The sequence below is a fragment of the Oryctolagus cuniculus genome, chromosome 2 (assembly GCF_964237555.1).
Source record: "Oryctolagus cuniculus chromosome 2, mOryCun1.1, whole genome shotgun sequence".
NCBI lineage: Eukaryota > Metazoa > Chordata > Mammalia > Lagomorpha > Leporidae > Oryctolagus > Oryctolagus cuniculus.
In genome coordinates this window covers 147,205,357-147,222,097 of record NC_091433.1, presented here as the reverse complement: position 1 = coordinate 147,222,097, position 16,741 = coordinate 147,205,357, and the positions used below count along the sequence as shown (strand labels likewise).

At 39.4% G+C, this 16,741-nt stretch overlaps 1 protein-coding gene and 1 non-coding gene across 7 annotated transcripts in view; both read right to left on the bottom strand.

Moving 5' to 3' along the window:
* CCDC88A (coiled-coil domain containing 88A) overlaps positions 1 to 16,741 on the bottom strand; it is a 139,939-nt gene that overhangs the window by 88,188 nt on the left and 35,010 nt on the right. For all 6 annotated transcript variants that reach the window (XM_008254392.4, XM_051842868.2, XM_008254395.4 and 3 more), the window contains exons 4-5: positions 5,116 to 5,185; positions 2,744 to 2,802 (exon numbers count right to left, since the gene is read on the bottom strand). In XM_008254392.4, coding sequence (XP_008252614.2) covers positions 2,744 to 2,802; positions 5,116 to 5,185 — 129 coding nt within the window. The remainder of the gene's footprint in view (positions 1 to 2,743; positions 2,803 to 5,115; positions 5,186 to 16,741) is intronic.
* Positions 6,057 to 6,163, bottom strand: LOC127490393 (U6 spliceosomal RNA). The gene has a single exon (XR_007918355.1). It is a non-coding gene; the product is annotated as a U6 spliceosomal RNA (small nuclear RNA).

The following is a 16,741-nucleotide window of genomic DNA, read 5'->3' as shown; positions in this document are numbered from 1 at the left end:
CTTCCCCCCATAACCACCCTTCCGCTCACAAAGCACCCTTATCTCCTACTCCCTCTCCCATCCCATTCTTTATTACGATTCATTTTTAATTATCTTTATATACAGAAGATCAACTCTATACTGAGTAAAGATTTCAAATTTGCACCCACACAGATATACTAAGTATAAAGTACTGTTTTAAGATTAGTTTTACCGTTAATTCAGAGGTCCTACATGGGGAGCAAGTGCACAGTGACTCCTGTTGTTGATTTAACAACTGATACTCTTATTTATGATGTCAGTAATCACCCGAGGCTCTTGTCACGAGCTGCCAAGGCTATGGAAGCCTCTTGAGTTCACAAACTCCAACCTTATTTAGACAAGGCCATAGTCAAAGTGGAAGTACTTTCAGTGCTCACTCATCTTACAGAGTGGTCACAGGTTTGTGCAAAAAAATTATACTAGAGGAAAAGGCACCCCAAAATAAAGAAATAATAAAACAAGAAACACATTATCATATTTTCTGTAAGAGTAAGATCACCATATCATAGTTCGAAACAAATCATAGTTTTATAAAATAAACCACATACAGGGTTGGTCATTTGGTGCAGCAGTTAAGATACACACATCTGATAATGGAATGTGTGGGTTCCAGTTCTACTCCGGATTTCAGCTTCCTGACCTGGGAGTTGGATGGTGATAGCTCAAGTAGCTGATTCCCTGCCATTCAAGTAGGAGACCTGGACTAAGTTCCTCATTCTTGGCTTCAGTATGACCCAGCCCTGGCTACTGCGGGCATTTGGGAAGTGGCTGGTAGGAGATCTGTCCATCTGAACAGATGGGATATCTATCCCTGTCTCTGCCTTTCAAATAAAAAGTGCAAATAAGTAAAATTTAAATGAGTACATTAAAAATAAGCCACAATTCAAATATGAAAAACTAGAAAAACTAAAAATTCTTCTTTAAACGGTGCGTATTAACCAAAAAAATAAAAAAAAAAAGATAAAAACCAGAAAACAACAAGTGTTGGCAAGGATGTGAAGAAACTGGAACCCTGTGTATCATGGGTGGAAATGTCAAATGGTGCCACCATTATGGGGAAAACAAATACAGCAATTTCTTAAAAAACTAAAATTAGAATTACCATATGTCCTAGAAATTCCATTTCTGAGTAGATCTCCCCAAAATGTGCAAGCAGAAACTTGAACAAACATTTGTACATCCACATACAATAGCAGCATTATTAACAACAGCCAAAATGTCTACCAAGTGTCTATCAACATGGATGAATGGGTGAACAAAATGTGGTATATATGGCTCAGGGGGAAGGGTTGGTATTTGGCCTAAGGTACCTGTTTCCTCTATCAAAGTGCCTCAGGGGTTTTATCTGCATCTCAGACTCCTGATTCAAGCTTCCTGCCAGTGCAAACCTTGGAGAGGCACCAGGTGATGGCTCAAATTAAGTCCATACCACCCATATGAGACTCAGATTAAGTGTCTTAATTAGGTTAATAGCCTAACTATCACCCTATCTAAATACCAATCTCCTTATCTGAGAATAGATACATAATGAGAAAACCAATGTAAGGTATAATAATTGATACAAAATAGGCATAAAATAAACCACAGCTACTAGGAACAGAGCTCAAAATGTTCATGGAAAAATGGAATTAAAAGATAATTTGAGGATAGGTATTTAGCCTAATGGTTAAGACTCTAGGTCCCATTTCTACTGGAGTGCCTGGGTTTGACACTTGAGTACAGCTCCTGACTCCAGCTAGCTTTCTGTTAATATATAATATATACCCTGGGAGGCAGGGCTGCCATGCACATCAAAGATCTGGCTCCCGGCTTTGCTACTGCAGGAATTTGGGAAGTGAAACAGTAAATGGGAGTCCCTCCCACTTCTACTCCTCCCTTTGTCTCTCAAATAAATAAAAATTTTTAAAAAAAGGAAGATAATGTGAACTTCCCATGAAGTTCACAAAAAAAAAAAGATTTGTGTATTTGAAAGCAGAGTGATGGGGTGGGGTGAAGATATATTTAATCTGCTGGTTAGCTCCCCAAATGTCAGCAACAGCCAAGTTTAGTCTGAAAAGAGGAGGCAGAATCTCCATTCAGGTCACCCATGTTGGTGGCAGAAACCTAAGTACTTAAGCCTCTCTCTGCTGTCTCCCAGGTATATTAACAGGAACCTGGATGAGAAGCACAGATGGGACTTGAGTCCAGGCACTCTGGATACGAGATTGTGGCCATCCTAAGCACTGTAACCTTTGTAACCCCCACCCTATGAATTTCTTGAAGTCCCCTTATATTATTAATACAATTACTGATCAAGGGCAATACAGTAACACAGACTCCTAAAGTATTCTTCATAAATTCTGCCCTTTTATTGTTAATCTGCAGTCTCTACCAAAACATATACACATGCAAACATATATTATAAGAGTGCTTTGGAAGAAGTTTTCCAGGCTATCTTTTAGGAAACCTGAAAAACTTAGGGTCAATAAAAGCCATAGAATAGGAAATATAATAATTAAATATTTAAATGATTTAAAGATTTTAAATGACATGACAATTGATAAACTAAACTTTAAAGTAAGTAACAGAATGTTTTTCTTCAACATAATTTACTTAGGAGGTCATGTAGTTATTTAAAGTTTCCCCAAATAGACTTTGAAGACCAATGGTCCATCCTGAAATGCTTCAGAAACTAGAGCCTGAAAAAATATAAAGAAAATATGACAAAACATTTTGAACTTACCTGAACTGCACAACCTAGTAAAAGTAAAAGTAGCTTTTTAACTTCTTCTGTGCCTTGTTCTAAAATAAAAAACAACTGATAAGTACATTTGCTCTATTTCAATTCTCACACTGTAGAATCACTTCTGGAGATAATATTCACAGTAACTTGACCGAAGGATTAAGTCTACAAGGAAATACAGTAGAAACTTCAAAAAAGCAGTGCTGCACACGTGTATGTAATAGTGTCCTAGCCGAAGATATGGGCAAGGATCTGAATTTCAGAGGGCTTTAGTATAAATAAATAGGCTTCAAGGTTTTGCACAAGAAGATGGCTAACTATGCATTCATTCCTTTTTCATAAATAGTTACACTATATCCGTCCACCAAATTAAGAATCTACCAAATTATGTTGATATAGAGATATGTCATAAAGTCAGCAAAAATTAGAATGATTAGTCTGGCTTCCCTTAGTGTTTTCTTACTAAAACACAAGTATTATGACTCATATACCTATAAATTCAAATGGCTTTCCTGTGTATAAGTTCATAAAGTTCAGAACCCTAAGTGTCTATTTCAGTGAGGCTGATAAAATAAATGTATATAACAAGCTGGATAAAAGTTAATGGTCTATAACAGAACTGGAGAGAACATTGTCCCTGTCCATTAGTGTGCAATTAATCTTTTCTTAAAATTATCAACTGGCAAAAAAAAAAATATTTCTTTGGGCAAGATTTCACCATCATACCAACCTATGCATGGTAAAGTTCAACGTTTCATTTCAGACTTTCTTCCTGTTCTCTGTGCAACAACTTTCTAACCATAATGGGCCACATTAATCATCATTCTCCCACTATACATACATATACTCTCCTTTACCTTAACTTCTGCTATTCCCTCTGCCTATCTTTCTTCCCCTACCTCTATACCCCTGATAAACTGCTTACTAATCAAAATTGTAATCATTGCTCCAACATTTCTACGTAGTCTTCCCTGATTCAACCACCAATATAGTCCCCTAATACTCACAAATTTGCCAACTTTAAGAAAATTAATAGCTATTTTATAAGCCTTAATATTTTGCAAATTCTGTATTTTACATTAATCATTTTAAAATTTCCCAGTAACCTGTATATCTCATTCTCTCCAAACCATGAGAACTTCTAGAAAATAAGCCACATTTTGCTTTGTTTATTCAAAGATTTATTCATTTACTTGAAAGGCAGTTAGAGAAAGATAGATCTTTCATCCACTGATTCACTCCCTAAATGGCTGCAACAGCCTGGCCTAGATTGGGCAAAGGTGAAAACAGGAGCAAGGACTTCATTCAGGTCTCCCATGTGGGTGGCATGGGCCCAAGGACTTGTACCATCTCCCATTCCTTTCTCAGGTGCATTAATAGGGAGCTGGATGGGAAGTGGGGCAGCCAGGACTGCAACCATAGCTTAAATGGGATGCTGGCATCACAGGTAGTATATCGTTCTACTCTATGAGCCACATTTTAGTATTTCTGGTCCCTATATCTCAGGGGGTCCTTATTAAATGTGCATGGAATTGCAAATAGATCCATACTATATGCCAAATTTTTGCTTTCATTTCTTTATCTGTATATCAAAGATTCCAGAATATCTCTAAAAACTGTGTAAACTTCCAAGTCACATAATTGAATTACTCCTAATAGCTAAATTCACTCATAATCCATTTAATCAACAGCTTCCTCATTGAAAATAATGTATTGGGGCTGGTGCTGTGGCGCAGTAGGTTAATCTTCCACCTGCAGTGCCAGCATCCCATATGGGCGCTGGCTGTAGTACCGGCTGCTCCTCTTCCAATTCAGCTCTCTGCTATGGCCTGGGAGAGCAGTAGAAAATGGCGCAAGTCCTTGGGCCCCTGCACCCCCATGGGAGACCGGGAGAAGCACCTGGCTCCTGCCTTCGGATCAGTGCGGTGCGCCGGCCGCAGCACGCCAGTCGTGGCGGCCATTAGAGGGTGAACCAACGGCAAAAAGGAAGACCTTTCTCTCTGTCTCTCTCTCTCTCTCACTAACTCTGCCTGTCAGAAAAAAAAAAAAAAAAAAGGAAGAAAAGAAAAAGAATTTCTCTGTATCTTTCTGCCTTTTCAAATTAAGTGAAAATAAATAAAATGTCTTTCAAAATTATCACAGAAAGTATGAGTTTAGTATTAGGAAAAAAACACTAGACTTAATGTCTGGTCTCACCTTCAACTTACAAATATTCCAAGCCTGTTCTCTCTATATAAAATGGAATATCACCTCCAACTTCTATATGGTTGTGGGAAATTTAGTGAGTTAATATAAATAAGCAAGCTCTTGATAAATATTATAGCATTATACTAAGATAAAACATTTTATATTATGCTAATTTCAATACTTACCAGAAAAGGGATTTTTGCCAATGATTAAGACATTTGGCAATGACATCATGATCAACTGCTGCAAAGTCTCCTGTAAAAACATACATAATAGTAGTTGTTATAGGTAATACATATTCACCAAGCTATAACTTTCAATTTGCACTCTTCTGTAGGTATGCTTTACTGTAATTAAAAAACAGACAAACATGAAAAATGTAGTCCATTACTTTTTTTTTTTTTTTTTTGACAGGCAGAGTGGACAGTGTGAGAGAGACAGAGAGAAAGGTCTTCCTTTGCCGTTGGTTCACCCTCCAATGGCCGCCGTGCTACAGCCAGCGCACCGCGCTGATCCGATGGCAGGAGCCAGGTACTTATCCTGGTCTCCCATGGGGTGCAGGGCCATCCTCCACTGCACTCCCAGGCCATAGCAGAGAGCTGGCCTGGAAGAGGGGCAACCAGGACAGAATCCAGCGCCCCGACCGGGACTAGAACCTGGTGTGCCGGCGCCGCAAGGCGGAGGATTAACCTAGTGAGCCACGGCGCCGGCCGTCCATTACTTCTTAGCCCCACCATCTTCCTCAGCGCTTTTCTACTTCCTGACAATTCAATCTTCCCAAAAAGATGATAGCAAACTTCCATACCCTTTCATCATGTGGTATTACTAATGACCCCACGTGTTAATATAGTTTGACTTTTATACTATGAAGTATGATTATACTTGGATGATACCAAATGGCTAAATTCAAACTAGAACTTCCATTTCTTTTAAAAATGCACTCCAGAGTACAGAAGAATCTAAATGTCTCACAGAGTGTATGCTGGGGCTTACATTTTTATCCATAACTTACCATCTATTTACTTTGGGGAAAGGGTAGGAAGTCAAAAGGACAAAATTTTACAAATATTAAAGGTTATAAAAAATTAAAAATTTAACTTTTACTCTATTTTTTTAAACCTTTATTAAAAATATGGAACACTTCACGAATTTGCGTGTCATCCTTGCACAGGGGCCATGCTAATCTTCTCTGTATTGTTCCAATTTTAGTATATGTGCTGCCGAAGCGAGCACCTTTTACTCTATTTTTAAAATTTTTTTGACACGCAGAGTTGGACAGTGAGAGAGAGACAGAGAGAGAGAGTTATAGACAGTGAGAGAGAGTTATAGACAGTGAGAGAGAGACAGAGAGAAAGGTCTTCCTTCCGTTGGTTGACTCCCCTAATGGCCATACTAGGGTATAACGGCCATACTACGGCCAGCGCTGTACCAATCTGAAGCCAGGAGCTGGTTGCTTCCTCCTGGTCTCCCATGCGGGTGCAGGGCCCAAGCACTTGGGCCATCCTCCACTGCCTTCCCGGGCCACAGCAGAGAGCCGGACTGGAAAAGGAGCAATCGGGACTAGAACCCGGGGTGCTGGCGCCGCAGGCAGAGGATTAGCCAAATGAGCCACAGTGCCAGCCTACTTTTACTCTATTTTCAAACCTCAAGTTATCTCTGCAAGTCTTGATAGTGAGTAATAAACTAACTAAAAAACTATACAAATTTTTATAAAGTGAACTATTCTACAAACTCATTTAGTTCCCATAGGGGTTCTTCAGAAGATTCAATCCATATTTTTTGTAAAAATTCTTTGTATTTACCTATTTCAATCTTGCAAATAATATTATAAAAATATACACAACATAAAAGAGACTAAAAACCATTATTGTTACATTTAATCATATAATCCCAGATTTCCCCTATCTCTAAGGATGTTCCTCATTAAGGATTAAATAAATTGAAAAGAATACATACATGAACCAAATATGACTTTATTAAGTAGGAGGAACATATTCATTTACAAGTCAAGGATGATGATATATGGACATGCATATGAACCAATGAAGACACTTTATTCAAGTTATTAGAAACCTATTTTTAAAAAATGCATGGAGAAAGAATTTTAGCAAACAACTGAAAGAGGAGACAGTTTTGAGAAAATAAGGGCAGTCATTGTTTCAACAGACATTTACTGGATGTCTATTATTCACCATACATTGTTCTAGACACTGGAAATAAAACAGTGAACAAAGATCTTTGTTCTTGTGGAATTACACCTTAATAGTAGCTAAAAAAATAAGTGTTTCTGATTAGTGCCAAGGATAAAAAAATAAAGCAAGGAATAAGAAAGAGTACTGGAAGCAGTGGAGATGAGGAAAGGCTTAAAAAACTTTGAAGATATAAAAATATTCAAATATAGAGAATTTCAGCCTTTTCAGAGCCATTGAAGTAAAATTTCACTGAATAGGTAAATATTTTCCTTCGGCATGAAGACAGTCTAGAAAGATTTAGAGAATTAAAATCATTAAAGAGAGGAAAAAGAATTAGGAGATATGATGTACAAATAAAAATAGATGTGCTTTGAAAGGTATTAGAGGTAATTTCATTACTGTTGCCTTTAGTTGGCTTTGTATAACTTCTCTAAAAAAATGACATATTAGCGTTAACTATTTTTAGCTTTCACTTATTTGAGAAGTAGACAGAGAGGGAGTTTCCATCCACTTGTTGACTCCCGAAACGTCCATGATAAAATCGGAAGCCAGGCACTCAATCCAATCTCCAACGTGGGCAGCAGGAGCCCAATTACACGAGCCATCATCACTTTCTCCCAAGGACTGCATTAGCTAGAAGCTGTAGTCATGAGCCAGAGGCAAATATCAAACCCAGGCACTTCTAAACGGAAGAAGCTAAGCCAAAGATCTGCTCCCACGTTTTTTAGCTGACCATCTAAATCCCATTTTCTTTTTACTGATATACAAGTTTGTATAAATTAAAGTTCATGTTGCTCTTTAATTATAAGATTCAAGTATATATCAGATATAAAAATATTTAACTAATATTCAAAGATGATTTAAACTATGTTTTCCTTCTTCCTGTTATCTGTTAATATTTCCTTCATAGTAAAAAGTTAAACGCAGAATTTCAGATTTCATTTCACTTTCTAGAATCACACATTGAGAAAACAATATTACTAAAATTGCACAAATTTGTTGTACTAAATATTTCACAAAATTATAAAAATACATTGAAAAGACAATCTCTCCTTAGAGACTTCTATAATCTATTTTAAAAATTCATCATACAATTATATTTATCATACTTTCTATATACATTTATTCTTTTATCGGGGTAGAGTGAAAAGAATCGGTGCTACTTTATCATATTTTAGTAGACTACAGAAAAAAAATGGAATGGTATTAAAGCAAAGAACATCTGATGAGAATCAAAAATATGATGAGATATAAAACATTTGTTGTATAACAAACACAAGATCTAGTTTTCTTGGCTACTGAGTTTTATTAATGCTCCAAATGTTGATTATAACACATGTTAAAGAAAAACCTCAGAAGTATCTGCTTTCTGTAGCAACTACATTAATGATATCTGACTTTTTTGTTTTTTTAATAATAACAATACCATAAATTCAAAATATGCCTAATAAATTTAATTTTCCTAAATGTAAAGTGTTCTTTTCTTTTGGGGCCAAAAATGATTCAGATCATTATTTTAATGGTAGTTGAAAAATCTTTTTTTTTTAAAGACTTATTTATTTTAAAGTCAGAGTTACGTAGTGAGAGGAGAAGCAGAGAGAGAGAGAGGTCTTCCATCCACTGATTTACTCCCCAGCTGGCTGCAACAGCCGGAGCTACACCGATCAGAAGCCAGGAGCCAGGAGCTTCTTCCAGGTCTCCCATGTGGGTGCAGGAGCCCCAGGACCTGGACCATTTTCTGCTTTCCCAGGCCATAGCAGAGAGCTAGACTGGAAGTGGAGCAGCCGGGACTCAAACCGGCACTTATATGGGATCCCAGCACTGCAAGCAGCAGTTTTACCCGCTACGCCACAGCACCGGCCCCAAAGAATCACTTTTCTTTTAGTACTTTTTTTAAATTTGTATGGATACTGTTGTCCTTTTTTTTTTTGTTAAGATTGTTAAGATTTGCACCCACATGGGAGACTTGAATTGAGTTCCTGGCTCTAGATTTTAGCATGGCCCGGCCATGGCTGTTTAGGCTTTTGGAGAGTGAATTAAGCAGATGGGAGCTCTCTCAAATAAATATTAATTAAAATTAGCTCTAGTGGTAAAGGCATTTAGCTTAAATGTTAAAATGCTCACATCCCATAACCATTTACTGCGCTTGATATTCAGCTCTGGCTCCTAACTCCAGTTTACTGTTAATGCAGACCTTAGGATGCAGTAGTGACAGCTCAAGTGGTTGGGCCCCTGCCAATGATGTGGAAAACTGGATTGAGTTCACAGCTCTTAGCCATGGCCAAGCCCAAACCTGGTTGCTATGTTCATTTGGGGAGTAAATTAGCCAAAGGGAGCTCTCTCTCTGCTATCAGAATATATAATTTTTTTAAAAGATTTATTTAGTTATTTAAAAAACAGTTACAGAGAGGAAGGGATGGAGAGAGAGAGAGGTCTTCCATCTGCTGGTTCACTCCCCAAATGGCCCAACAGCCAGAGCTGGGCTGATTTGAATCCAGGAGCCAGGAGCTTCCTCTGGGTGTTCCTAGGAGAATGAAGGGGCCCAAGGACTTGGGCCATCTTCTACTGCTTTCCCAGGCCACAGCAGAGAACTGGATTGGAAGTGGAGCAGCTGGGTCTCGAATCAGCATCCATATGGGATGCCGACACTACAGGAGGCAACTTTACATGCTACACCACAGTGCTGGCCCCAGAATACATTTTTTTAATTTATTTTATTTATTTGAAAGATAGAGTTACAGAAAGAGGTAGCGCCAGAGAGAGAGCGAGAGAGAGAGGTCTTCCATCCACTGGATCACTCCCCAAATGACCATAATGGCCAGAGCTGAGCTGACCTGAAGCCAGGAGACAGGAGCTTTTTCTGGGTCTCCCACACGGGAGCAGGGAACCTAAGGACTTGGGTCATCTTCTACTGCTTTCCCAGGCCACAGCAGAGAGCTGGATAGGAAGTGGAACAGCCAGGACACAAACCAGCACCCATATGGGATGCCGGTGCTGTAGGTCAGGGCTTTAACCCACTGCACCACAGCGCCGGCCCCTAGAATACAATTTTAAAAATTGTTTTACTTCCCTATTATTTCTCTCCTAGAGTCATAAATTATAAGAAAATAGGGTCACAGCATGTCCTATATACCCTGTAATTCCACTGCCAAGTTAAATACTTGGCATTCAATAATGGGAGAAGAAACGTATGAATGACATAATTCACACTGAGCTTTTATATACTCTAAATGATTAAAATGATTTAAAAAGAATACTGACATTTAGATTTACCATTCATTACTAAGACATACTGAAATAATCGTTTTCCAACAAGCATCTGAGAGTATTCTATTTTCTTTTCATTTTTATATCCTAACTTTGATGTTTACCAACCCATATAAAGAAAACATTTTAGAGACATATACTTCTGAATTTTAACCTATTACCCCAATTTACTTTCTCTTTGTGGGTCAGAACTTTCATAATGTGCAAAATATTTCACCTCAAATACTTTTTCTGAAGGGAGTAAGAGTTACTCACACATATTTTTTTTTTAAGTAGTTTTAGAAAGACCTACAGAAAAAAATTTTTTTAGGATAAAGGTAGTTTTTTTTTTTTTTTTAAGTGCTATTTATTTCTTTGAAAGGCAGAGTTATAGAGGGAGACTGGTTCACTCCCCCAAATGGCTGCAACAGATGGGGTTAAGCCAGGAGCCTGCAACTCCATGCAGGTCTCTCACGTGAGTGACAGGGGCCCAAGCCCTTGGGCTATCTTCCATGGCTTCCCCAGGTGCATTAGAAGGGAGCTGAAACAGAAGTGGAGAAGCCAGGACTTGAACCCATGTCCATATGGGATGACAGTGTAGGCAGTGGTGGCTTAACTCACTGCACTACAATGCCAGCCAGGTAATTTAACAGATGACAGGTAATTTAATAGATGACAGTCTGTGTTAAGGGCCAGCGCTGTGGCATAGCTGGTAAAGCTGCCACCTGCAGTGCTGGCATCCCATGTGGTTGCTGGTCGAGATCTAGCTGCTTCACTTCAGATCTAGCTCTCTGCTATGGCCTGGGAAAGCAGTAGAAGATGGCCTGAGAGCTTAGGCCCCCACAGCTGCGTTGAAGACCCAGAAGAAGCTCCTGGCTCCTGGCTCCGGATCAGCACAGCTCCAGCTGTTGCAGTCATCTGGGGATTGAACCAATGGATAGAAGACGTCTCTCTCTCTCTCTCTCTCTGCCTCTGTTTCTCTGTTACTCTTTCAAATAAATAAATAAATCTTAAAAAAAAGAAAAAAGACTGTTAATTTGGATCTTGTTAATTTTAAATCTGTATTAAATTAGGCCATGTCTATTGTGGTAATATATATGAGAATAAAAGATTATTTCAGTAAGATAATTAATTGTGTGAGTAACATCATTTATCTATTCTGAAGACAATTTAGAAGTGCCCTAGAAACATTCTAGTAACATAAAGCATTGGGGAGGGGAGCAAGAGCGTTTGATTAACTGGTCTAAAAGGAAGGACATGGAAGTGGTATGTGGAGAATTTCAACTTTCAGACATACGTCTTCAATTTGCGAAGTAGTATTGACAAAATATTAAGAGAGTCAATCAGTTCTAGCCTTGAATTAGCCCACTGACAGTAAAACTTAGATTAATGAAAATAAAAAGGAATAGCAAATGTTGATGAAATATTTGCAGACACATCTTTGAAAATGCTAATTTGATTTGGCATTATTAACATTAGGGCTGTATGTTTCTTAGTTATGAAGAACTGACCAGTTAACTGAAGAATGCTTAGGTACATCTCTGGATTCTACAGATTAGATAATAGATGAGTATCTCCAGCTATGACAACAAAAAATGTCTTTGACAAGTGCCTCCTTGGGCATAAAATCACTCTCCATTGAGAATTACTTAAATAAACTGTTTAACTGGTTATTTTCACAACTCCTCCTTGCCTCCAAAGCTCAAGTGTAGCATCGTTAGATTAACATGAGCAATATAAAAATAATTTCAAAACCTGGCAGGAGGAAAATGCAGAACAAGAAAGCAGTAGCAGGGGCAAGAGTTTGGCTTAGCAGTTAAGATGCTGGTTAGGGTGCTAGCGTCTCATATTTCTGTGCCTAGGTTTGATGCATAGTTCCTGGCTATAGCCTGGCCCAATCCTGGCTGTTGTGGGCATTTGAACAGTGAACCAGAAGACAGGAGCTCCCTTTGTCTCAAATAATTAAGAAAAGCAAGCAAGCAGTGGTAATAAACATGAATGAAATACTAACATGCTACAACATGAATGAACTGTGAAAATACAATGCTAACTGAAAGAAACCAGTCACCAAAGATCTCATAATATACAATTCCATTTACATAAAATGTCTTGAATAGGTAAATCTATGAAGACAGAAAACAGGTAAGTAGTTGCCTAAGGATGAGAGTTTGGGGCGGTGGGTAGTGGGCAGGACTGGGGGAATGGGACTGCTAGTGTACAGCTGCAAATATATTTTAAAACCACTGAATTGGATACTTAAATGAGTCAATTGAACGGTATATGAATTATATTCAATTAAACTGTTATGTAAAAACAAAAGAAAGCAGCAGCGGGGTCAGCGCTGCGGCGCAGTGGGTTAAAGCTCCATGCAGTGCCAGCATCCCGAAAGAAGCTCCTGGCTCCTAGCTTCGGATTGGCACAGTTCCAGCCATTGTGGCCATCTGGGGAATGAACCAACAGAAGGAAGACCTCTCTCTCTGTCTCTACCTCACCCTGTAACTCTTTTAAATAAATAAAATAAATTTTTAAAAAGATTTATTTATTTGAAAGTCAGAGTTACACAGTGAGGGGAGAGGCAGAGGCAGAGGCAGAGAGAGAGAGAGAGAGAGATCTTCCATCTGACGGTTCACTCCCCAGTTGGCCTCAACGGCTGGAGCTGTGCTGATCCAAAGCCAGGAGCTTCTTCCGGGACTCCCACGTGGGTGCAGGGGCCCAAGGACTTGGGCCATCTTCTACTGCTTTCCCAGGCCATAGCAGAGAGCTGGATTGGAAGAGGAGCAGCTGGGACTAGAACCGGCACCCATTTGGGATGCAGGCACTTCTGGCCAGGGCGTTAACCCACTTTAACCCACTAAGCCACAGCGCCAGCCCCTAAAAAAAATATTTAAAAATAATAATAAACCAAAATAAAAGCTGAACCCTGCAAAAGAAGACAAGGAAGAAGCTGACTTTCCTGACCTTTGGTAGACAGTCAAGAGAGGCCTGTTTCCCCAAGAACTTGCAATAATGTGGTCTCAGTTTAAAAGTGTGAACCAAACACATACACACACAGCTGCACATAATTTATTAATACACAAATACAGAGGAAAAGAGCAATCCGGAAGCATCTATATGCAGGTTATAATAGTGGCAATTTCCTGGCTCTGGAACTATATGCATTTTCTCTTTTTTCCTAATTTTTTTTTTTTTCAGTGTATCAGTATGGCTTCAAAATAACATCAAATGGCTTAAAATAAATTAAATGCAAAACGGGCTGGTTGAACAAAACAAATCTTCTCTGAAGTAATGCATCCTTTTGCCCATACACCAAAACATTGCTAAACAATGCTCTCTTCAGAAATGAGCTCACAATTAAAACACAAACATCTCTGCCACCGCTACCACATTACCACTACCACAAGAAAAACAAAGGGGAGACTGAGATCTTCACATCCTTCAGATCTGAGAATTACTGAACACAAAATCTATTAAAATTCTTTCAGTTTCTAATGAGAAAAGGAAATTAAAAGAATGAACAAAATTATAAAACATATATAAAAAAGCCAAATAGAACTTGCAAAAATGAAAGATATAATCAATGGGTTAAACAAGATTTGACACAGATGCAGAGCAAATTAGTAAACCAAAGTTCTGAAAAAGTTACTCAGAATATAGAAGACTTGATAATATTTTTAAAAAGATTAATAAACATGGAGGATAGAATAGTACAGAAGTAACTGAAGAATATCAAGTCAATCGTAAAGAGGCAATACTAAGAGAGACAACATTAAAAGTAAAAGCCATCAGGAGGGGCTAGCATTGAGGCACCCTGGGTTCAGCCTCTGTTTACAATACTAGCACCCCATATCAGAGTGCATATTGGGAGTCCTGGATGCTCCACTTCTAATCCGGCTTTCTACTACTGCACCTGGGAAGACAGCAGAAGATTGCCCAAGTGCCTGAGACACTTCCACCCACATGAGAGACAAGGATGGCACTCCTGGCTCCTGGCTTCAGTCTGGCTATTATGGTCATTTGGGGAGTGAACCAATAGAAGAAGATTTTTCCTTCTCCTTATCTCAACCCTCTCATTGATGATGCTCTGCCTTTCAAATAAATAAATCAATCATTAAAAAAACAAAAAGCAGGGACCAATGTTGTGGCACAGCAGGTTAAGCCACCATGTACAGTGCTAGTACCCTATACGGGCTCCAGTTCGAGTCCTAGCTGCTCCACTTTTGATTCAGTTCCCTGCTAATGTGCCTCGGAAAGCAGTGGAGGACGGCCCAAGAGTTTGGGCCCCTGCATCCATGTGGGAGACCAGAAAAAGCTCCTGGCTTCGGCCTGGTCCAGCCCTGACCATTGCAGCCATTTGAGGAGTGAATCAGCAGATAGAAGATAGCTCTCTGGGGCTGACGCTGTGGTGCAACAGGTTAACGTCCTGGCCTGAAGCGCCGGCATCCCATGTGGGCACCAGCTCTAGTACTGGCTGCTGTGGGGAGCAACTGAGACTAGACTAAGTTACTGGAATTAAGACTTATTCTATGCATCTGCTCTCCCACAATATGGCGCTGAGAGAGAGAGACCAAACAACCTCTACACAGCTGCCTCATCAGTTTGATAAGCTGCAGGAGCTGATCCTGCTCCTGATTGGAGGAGAACAGCGTGCTCAGCGTGTGGGTAGCAGAGCATGGATTGGTGGAAGAGGACTATAAAGGAGGAGAGAGACAACATGCACCAGGAACATCTGAAGGAACACCTGAGGAACATCTGAGCAGCCCCTGAGAGAGCCGGCCGGCGGTGTGCCGCTCCTCTGCGGAAGCGGGGAAAGCGGCGGGGGGTACCGCCCCTCCACGGAGGTGGAGGGGCTGGCAGCTAACCCGGGACGGCATCGTTCCTCCACGAATGAGGGAACGGCAGCTAAGCAGGGAAGAGCCGAGCAGACAAAAGAATAGCGCAGGGTCCGGTGTCGTTCCTCCGCGAATGGGGGAGCGACAGCTGCTCCTCTTCCAATCCAGCTCTCTGCTGTGGCCTGGGAAGGCAGTGGAGGATGGCCCAAGTCCTTGGGCCCCTGCCCCCATGTGGGAGACCCAGAAGGAACTCCTGGCTCCTGGCTTTGGATCGGCGCAGCTCTGGCTGTTGCAGGCATCTGGAGAGTGAACCAACGGAAGGAAGACCTTTCTCTCTGTCTCTCCCTCTCACGGTCTGTAACTCTACTTTTCAAATAAATAAAATATTTTAAAAAAAGATAGCTCTGTTTCCTCTCTCTCTGTAACTCTGACTTTGAAATAAAAAAATAAATATTACGAAAAAAATCTTAGAATTTTTGTTTTGTTTTGCTTTTTGTTTGCTAGCCTGATAGTGACTTATTTAGGCCAAAAATAAATCCAAGAAAGAATAAAATCTGCAAAGGACTGAGATCACAGTAACTGTCAATCTAGAAGTGCATATTAGTGCAACCTAGAAGTAAATAAAATTATCTGTCAAGAACAAGGGTGAAATAAAGGTGTTTACAGACAAACATTTAAAGCACATACTTCAATAAGAAAGTGATACCAAAGGAAATTCTGAGATACAGGTAGAAAAATAAAACAAAGCCTGAAATAAAGAAATACTTTTTTTTTTTAATTTAACATAACTTTCAATATCTAAGTTGTAGTGTTAAAAAACAGAATTAGAAAGCAAGATAAGAAGAGCTGAAAAGTCTTAAGAGGGGTGAGTGTTGTGGTACACTGGGTTAAACTGCCACGTGGATGCCCAGATCTCACATCAGAATACTGTTAAGAGACCTGGCTTCTCTGCTGCCCTTCCAGCTTCCTGCTAATGTTCTGGGAAGGCAATGGATGATGATGGCCCAAGTACTGAAATCCCTGCCACGCAGGTGAGAAACTGGATGTGGTTCTTGGCTTCAGTCTGGCCCAGCCCTGGCTGTTTCGGCATTTGGGGAGTAAAAAAGCAGATGGAAGATCAATCTTTCCTTCTGTTTCTCCCTCACTAAGCCTTTCAAATAACCAAAAACAAATAAATCTTTAAAAAAGGAGAGACTGAACTGCAGCATTCTAATGTCATAGTACTTATTCCACAAAAGAGTACATATTAATTAATTGTGGCTTTTGCTATGTAAAGCATGAAAAGGGTAATTTCAGAAGCAGCTTTTCAAAAAACAAGAACAGAGTGAAAAGTGTTAAACTAACAGAAAGAAAAACAATTACTAATAACCCACTTCTCTGGAAAGATAACAATTTTAAAATCATCCGTACCCACTAACAACGTTTCAAGTATATAAAGGAAAATGTGATAAATTCATCATCATAAAGGGACATTTCAACTCATATTTTTCAATAGCTCGAGACAAAATAAATTAAGGTCAAGCCAAGTAATTATTAACAAATAT